This window comes from Littorina saxatilis, linkage group LG2 (genome assembly GCF_037325665.1).
Source record: "Littorina saxatilis isolate snail1 linkage group LG2, US_GU_Lsax_2.0, whole genome shotgun sequence".
Lineage (NCBI taxonomy): Eukaryota > Metazoa > Mollusca > Gastropoda > Littorinimorpha > Littorinidae > Littorina > Littorina saxatilis.
The window spans coordinates 5,576,972-5,585,202 of NC_090246.1; the positions used below are offsets into that span (position 1 = coordinate 5,576,972).

At 40.8% G+C, this 8,231-nt stretch overlaps 1 protein-coding gene across 1 annotated transcript in view; it reads left to right on the top strand.

Moving 5' to 3' along the window:
• Positions 1 to 5,930, top strand: part of LOC138958066 (uncharacterized) — an 11,606-nt gene extending 5,676 nt beyond the window's left edge. Inside the window, exons 3-5 of the mRNA XM_070329130.1 lie at positions 1,664 to 1,912; positions 2,349 to 2,552; positions 4,810 to 5,930. Coding sequence (XP_070185231.1) covers positions 1,664 to 1,912; positions 2,349 to 2,552; positions 4,810 to 5,687 — 1,331 coding nt within the window. The 3' untranslated portion in view covers positions 5,688 to 5,930. The remainder of the gene's footprint in view (positions 1 to 1,663; positions 1,913 to 2,348; positions 2,553 to 4,809) is intronic.
• The last annotated feature ends 2,301 nt before the right edge of the window (positions 5,931 to 8,231 follow it).

Sequence of the window (8,231 nt, forward strand, 5' to 3'; positions counted from 1 at the left end):
AAACCAACAATCACATGATCACACCTGAGTAAGGCTAATAGAGGAACAACATCGAAAACAAAAAACGAATGGTTACTTTACCCAAAATATTAAGAAAACCCCCTTTTTAATTCATTTTTACATTAAGTCAAGTTTTGACTAAATGTTTTAGCATAGAGGGGGAATCGAAACGAGGGTCGTGGTGTTTGTGTGTATGTGTGTCTATGTGTGTGTGTGTGTGTGTGTGTGTGTGTGTGTGTGTGTGTGTGTGTGTGTGTGTGTGTGTGTGTGTGTGTAGAGCGATTCAGAGTAAACTACAGGACCGATCTTTATGAAATTTTACATGAGAGTTCCTGGGCATGATATTCCCAGATATTTTCTTGATTTGTTCGATAAATGTCTTTGATGACGTCATATCCGGCTTTTTGTAAAAGTCACAGCCTCATTTTTTAATGAGATTGATTGAAATTTTGGCCAAGCAATCTTCGACGAAGGCCGGGCTTTGGTATTGCATTTCAGCTTGGAGGCTTAAAAATTAATTGATAAAAATTTGAAAATTGTAATTAAAATTATTTTGTTATAAAACGATCCAAAAACAATTTCATCTTATTTGTCATTATTTGCTGATTCCAAAAACATATAAATATGTTATATTTGGATTAAAAACAAGCTTTGAAAATTAAAAATATAAAAATTATGATTAAAATTAAATTTCCGAAATCGATTTAAAAACAATTTCATCTTATTCCCTGTCGGTTCCTGATTACAAAAACATATAGATATGATATGTTTGGATTAAAAACACGCTCAGAACAAGCGGTGGACAGATGATGCTACGAGAAAACGGTCTTGCGGAAAAAATGCAGTGCGTTCAGTTTCATTCTGTGAGTTCGACTGAGCTTGACTAAATGTTGTATTTTCGCTTTACGCGACTTGTTTAAACTTAACTTTAAACATGAAACACAAATAAACATAAAACTAAATATGCAAAAGTGATAACAAATGTTGCTGTTACATGCAATTGCCAAGGGAATGTACCTCGGTAACCACAGTAAAAATGTGAATGCCCTATTACGTGCTTAATATGATGCAACTAGCGACCCCCCTCCCCGCCTGAAGTTTGAAATAAAACATGATTTTAGTCTACACCTTAGAACAAGGTACATAAAAGTGACCTAAACTTTTTGAAAGATTGTTTTTTAAAATTTAGGTTCAGGGTTTGCTAAGGCGATACATTTAAAGAAAAGTAGGGCGTTAAGTGCGTATTTATAAGATAATGTATGCAATAGTATCAGATTGTTTTGCACAAGAATCCCTACTGAAAAAAAAGTTGAAAAAATGTAAAGAACAAATACGATTATCGAACCTAAATACATGATTTCAATCACTTTTTAAACAAAAATGCTTCGTGTATGTTTTCTTTAGGATAAGTCAATTGGGGGAGCTACCCATTTTGACTTTACTTCGTACACTTAAGCCTTAAGTTAAGGGTAGACTGAATAGTCTTCAGTACTGATTTGACAAAAATAAAGCCAAACATAAAGATGACTTTTGATAAAAATAAATGTAACTGTAACGTTTTGTTCTGTTGGATAGTCGGCTGCATTTAATGGACGTATGCATCATGGATCACAAATATGTTCACCATTTTCACTTGATTATGTTGTGTTTTGTTTGTGTGCAGTATGTGAAAAAAGCCACTTCACATGCTTCCGAGACTGTTGTCCAAAAGGCGTGTTTTTCTGCAATGAGGCGCCCCAACAAGAGCGATGCCAGTCTTGCGAATCTCGCCAACAGCTGTGCGGAACCAACGATGTCCACCAAAACTGTCTTCTCTACTGCGCCCAATATCTGCAACGCAACTCGACAACTACAACACCGCTGTCGTCAACAGCAACACCCACGACATCGACCTATCTACACGCAACCACTGGTACGTTTTGGTTACCTGGAAACTTGCATAGCTGCAAAGATGGACTCATACCTTTACTTTTTAGTACATTCACCATTTTCTTGGGAATGACAGTTTTTCGAAAACAATCAACATTTTCTGGTAATGTGTTTTTAAATTTTTAAACGGTTGTTTGCTGTTTGTTCTCACGTATAGTCTTTGCTATTGGATTGTAATTTGAAATCAAAGAACTCGCTCGTCATCATTAAGATTAAGATTGTATCGAATCGCTCACTGCCCGTATCAGTAGCGAAAGGGAGGTATGTACAGTGCAAGCCGTACTACACAACAATTTATGCAAACAGAGTGATTTGCATTTTGAAGGATGTCGAACTTTGATTTCAAACAGAAGATAAACAGGCATGAACCTGAACATAAGCACTGTGAAAGATTGTGTTTTCTTCTTTTCCCGCTCTAGGCGCTGCAGAGACCACAGCAAATACCAGCACGACTGCCGTGTTGGTTATCATGTTGTTTGGCGTCATTGGAATCCTAGTGGTCTGTGTCTGCAAGTTGTGTCTCCCGCAGTCTTGGATACAGTGGCTGAAGGACAGGAGTGCGATGTTTTCACGAGCAGGAAAGGCCCGACCAAGAGCAAACCAGCCATTGCCCGATGAACAAGGTAAGTTTGTTTACGACCATGGTGTCGTTTGGTGTCTGTCGTTTGGTGTCGTTTGGTGTCGTTTGGTGTCGCAAGTTGACGAAATGCTTGCACTTATTTCAAATCGTGGAAAGCTTTGCCTATTTTCAATTCACAGAGCTGCTAACCTTTTTCACGATGGGAGAATAGTGCCACGAGTGACTATCGTAAAGGTAAAACAAAAACAGCCGAAACTTTCATATTCATTTGAGTTAATGAGCCAAACAAAATGAATCGAAGTAACAGCCCTACAACTGAAAGAGGAAAAGGGGCAAAGTCTTTCACTGTGCTAGTGCTGTGAAACTGGCACGGCACATTTCACTGCAGTGACTATATGTGAAAGAAAAAACACATTGTCTCAAACCTGAGCTGTTTGAAATAAAAAACAAGTCGCGTAAGGCGAAAATACAACATTTAGTCAAGCTCAGTCGAACTCACAGAATGAAACTGTACGCATTTCATTTTTTCCGCAAGACCGTACACTCGTAGCATCGTATATTGCTATTTCATATGTTACGTGGATTTCCATTGGTCAATTGTGCAAAACTAAGCTCAGTGCAAAAGTGATATCGACGACATTTCCGTCGATATCAGTTTTGATATCGACGACCTCTTTATTGCTTCCCCGCTTCAAAAACAAGACCTCCTACATTTAAAAGCAAACAAATATATATGAAAATGTAATTATCCCAGAATTTAGTTGAGCAAGTGACTAAAGACTTTTTGAAAGAAAAGACATTTTGAAATACTGAAAAGTACAAGAAAAGAGTGAACAAAAAGAAATAATAATCAAAGGGAGGGATATGGAACAGCCAAAACTGAGACAAATACTTTTGTAATTTCTTTACAGTAAATACAAAATGTCCAGAGAATTAGCAATATATCTAACATTGACTGACTGTGATGATATCTTCTGCTATGGTCTGTTGAGACAGTGATATCAAAATCGAGACCGGAGGTCGAGATTTTGATATCACTGTCGAAACAGACCAATAGCAGAAGATATCATCACACAGTCCGTCACCGCTCGTGGCAAAGGCAGTGAAATTAACAATCCAGAAAAGCGCGGTAGCGGTTGCGCTGAGGAGGATAGCACGCTTTTCTATATCTCTATTCTTTTTAACTTTCTGAACGTGTTTTTAATCCAAACATATCATATTTATATGTTCTTTGGAATTAGGAACCGACAAGGAATAAGATGAAATAGTTTTTAAATCGATTGCGGAAATTTAATTTTAATCATGATTTTCATATTTTTTTTTCAAAGCTTGTTTTTAATCCAAATATAACATATTTATATGTTTTTGGAATCAAAAAATGATGAAGAATAAGATAAACGTAATGTTAGATCGTTTTATAAAAAAACTAATTTTAATTACATTTTTCAGATTTTTAATGACCAAAGTCATTAATTAATTTTTAAGCCTCCAAGCTGAAATGCAATACCAAAGTCCAGCCTTCGTCGAAGATTGATTGGCCAAAATTTCAATCGATTTGTTTGAAAAATGAGGGTGTGACAGTGCCGCCTCAACTATTACAAAATACCGGATATGACGACATCAAAGCCATTTATCGAAAAAAAGAAAAAAAGTTTGGGGATATCATACCCAGGAACTCTCATGAAAACTTTCATAAAGATCGGTCCTGTAGTTTACTCTGAATCGCTCTACACACACACACACACACACACACACACACACACACACACACACACACACACACACACACACACACACACACACACACACACACACACACACACACACATACACCACGACCCTCGTCTCGATTCCCCCTCTATGTTAAAACATTTAATCAAAACTTGATTAAATGTAAAAAGCAGGATTTCCCACGGCAGATTTCAAGAAAGGCTCTAAAAGGCTTGCTGATCTCATGTAAAAGGACTAAAACTCGTTTTTATCACATATCACTATTATCGCAGAAAGGTTTCAAGTGAGCTTGAATGATTTCAAAAAAGACAAAAGCGAGATAAATATGAGTGATGATACCTGTGTTATTCGGAATTGGAAGCCGCAACGACATTGTCTAATGACAGACGTGATATTTTTCTCTCACAGGATAAAAACAACAACCGAGAAAGGTATGTTATTGGAAGGCTATATTTATCACAAAACAAAACGTCATGAATAAAACGTTCCCATGACATAACATTCTTGTTGTTTCTTATTCTGAATTTTGGAACATTAGCAGTCTATTTATTTATTAATTTCTCTCACAGGCTCAAGCACTACAGATAACCCGAACTCCGCTCTCTTGAATTCAACCGCGACCAACGCCAACCTCCAGCAAGCTGACAACGATGATGACCAGACGCGTTTGATGAGTGTGAACCCCAATGACTTTGTAGAAGACCCAGAGATTGGTCAACAGCCTGATCATGTCGAAAATCGCGAGCCAGCTAGAGTGTCGGCTATTCCTAACAGAAGGGCAATCTCCGACGAAGACGATGACCGCCTTTCCACTCGCTCGGACACTACAACAGCATCGGTCCATGACGCCCCACGCGCCTCTGCCCGTCCTCCGAGTGGAGAGTCCGACCTGTCTGACGTCGACTCACAGTCACAACAAACACGCTCGTCCAGTCAGAGTAGCTCCCCCGGAGGATCTCCAAGTCGTGACCAAGGACGCGGAAGAACGAAGGGAAAACCTGGCGCCATCCCTGACCTTCCGGGATACTGCGCGAATCACCCCTGTTCCCCAATCATCCACAACAACATCACCATTGAGGGCCATTGCAAAGGCTGTCGTGGCAATGAGTGCTCGAAGAGGTCAACGACAGGAGCGCCAAACGGCCTGCTAATGGATCACGACGTGTCTGAACGCCTATCCGGAACCGTTGAGAATATCACCCCCCTGGTTCCGACTGCACCTCCTCGCAGCCCCTGTGCCAGCCCAACCAACGGGCCGGATGCCGGACCGCCTATGCAGCCCACTGACCTCCCCCAGTGCAGAGACCCGCGTCTGCACACCACTGCCACACCGGACATCACCCTTCATCACCAGCTTGTCCCCACAGGTCGGCGGGCAGATGACCAGCAGATGAACGTCAAGCGACGACCGGACGATGAGCCTGGCATACCTGTAGAGCGACTGTAGAGCGACCTCCTCTTCCCCCAAACCCGCAATCTATCGGCCCCTATCGGTCCGTCTTGCGTCGGTCATCTCTCTCTCTCTCTCTCTCTCTCTCTCTCTCTCTCTCTCTCTCTCTCTCTCTCTCTCTCTCTCTCTCTCTCTCTCAGACTTACTCTCTCTCGCTTTCTCTCTCTCTCAGACTTACTCTCTCTCTCTCTCTCAGACTTACTCTCTCTCTCGCTCGCTCTCTCTCTCTCTCTCTCTCTCTCTCTCTCTCTCTCAGAGTTACTCTCTCTCTCCCTCAGACTTTCTCTCTCTCGCTTTCTCTCTCTCGCTTTCTCTCTCTCGCTTTCTCTCTCTCTCTCTCTCTCTCTCTCTTCCTCGCGTTTTCTCACTCTCTCTTTCACTCTCTCTTTCTCTTTCTCTCTCGCTCTCTATGTCTTTGTCTTTCTCTGTTTATATATATATATATCTCTCTCATTCCGTTGTTGTTGTTTTTGGTTGTTGCTGCATTGTCTACATTGCAGGAACTTCTTGTGTTCCTACTTCCAAGCCAGTGTAAAATTTACATCAAGGCCAGATACAAAGTTCCAAACCAAATGTAAATGGCATGTTGTTTAACATTTACACTTGACATGTAATGGCTAATTCTTTCAGGACCGGCACGGTTGGCCTAGTGGTAAGGCGTCCGCCCCGTAATCGGTCGTGGGTTCGAACCCCGGGTCATACCTAAGACTTTAAAATTGGCAATCTAGTGGCTGCTCCGCCTGGCGTCTGGCATTATGGGGTTAGTGCTAGGACTGGTTGGTCCGGTGTCAGAATAATGTGACTGGGTGAGACATGAAGCCTGTGCTGCGACTTCTGTCTTGTGTGTGGCTCACGTTATATGTCAAAGCAGCACCGCCCTGATATGGCCCTTCGTGGTCGGCTGGGCGTTAAGCAAACAAACAAACAAACAATTGTTTCAGTGACAGCCTATCTGTCCAGCATTCAACTAAAATACACGAATGCTCCTGATACCTATGTACACTTTATTCTCGGTCAGAGTGTACGAATGAAGCACTACTGCTTACTTTGAGCAGCATAGGCGCGGATTTAACAATAACAACAATAACAATAACAATAACAGCACTTTATTGTCCATTAAAATATAACATAAAAATTGAATTTTTGTTTCGGCACACCCTGCCTGCCTGTAAACGATTATTTAAATATATTCTCTATTTGGATTACTTGCCAGTATGGAGCATTGTTTTGATAAATAAACTATTGTAGAAGGCCAGAAAAACTCGCCATCCACCGAATGACTTGCAATCTGTGATGCAAACTAAGCAAAACAAATTATTGCGAAACTTTTTGCACCCCAATGAAAAAAGTAATTTCCGTGTCATATCACCCAAACTGTCTTTGCCATTTAAGGAAGTCTACTTGACTTTCTGGCACACCTTTCTGATCAAAGATTTCTATAACAGGGATCACGTAACCGCCGCTCAAATAAGGGTACCCCAAAAATCGACGTGACAAAAACGGAATCATAATATGCACAACTTGTCAACTTTAACACACGAGAAGAAAGTCAAATCCATTATCTCCCCTGAACATGTTGTTTATTTAGCTGGCTTGCGTACTTCGTGTGCTATGGTATTCCTACTGATGCAGGTGTCGATCGCATGAGGGGTCAAAAACAGGTTTTGCGTCAATGTTGAGGGGTACCATAACTTAAAGCGCTGTGTGTCAACAGTGATGTGGTGGATTGCTTTCAGTCTTGAGGGGTACCATAACTTAAAGCGCTGTGTGTCAACAGTGATGTGGTGGATTGCTTTCAATCTTGAGGGGTACCATAACTTAAAGCGCTGTGTGTCAACAGTGATGTGGTGGATTGCTTTCAATCTTGAGGGGTACCATAACTTAAAGCGCTGTGTGTCAACAGTGATGTGGTGGATTGCTTTCAATCTTGAGGGGTACCATAACTTAAAGCGCTGTGTGTCAACAGTGATGTGGTGGATTGCTTTCAATCTTGAGGGGTACCATAACTTAAAGCGCTGTGTGTCAACAGTGATGTGGTGGATTGCTTTCAATCTTGAGGGGTACCATAACTTAAAGCGCTGTGTGTGAACAGTGATGTGGTGGATTACTTTCAGTCTTTCAGGATACGACGCGAAATTTGTCGCAATAATTGTTTTGCTAAGTTTATTCAGCTCTTGCGATACCCAGCCCTTACTGAGATTATATAGACCATCTAGACAGATTGCCAGTACACTATTTTTAAGGAGGGGTATGATCATGTTGAGCGTCTTTCATCTGGTGTTTTCACCGAGCAAAATGTATGCAACGTACTGACGATTTGATGAGATGCTTTACACAAAGATGATTTGATGAGATGCTTTACACAAAGATGATTTGATGAGATGCTTTACACAAAGATGATTTGATGAGATGCTTTACACAAAGATGATTTGATGAGATGCTTTGTTAAGAAAGCTTGAGATGGCATGCTGACGTAGGACTACGTCAAGTGGCATTCAAAGTTGTTTTTCGTCATTTGGTTTGTTCGAAAAATACATTATT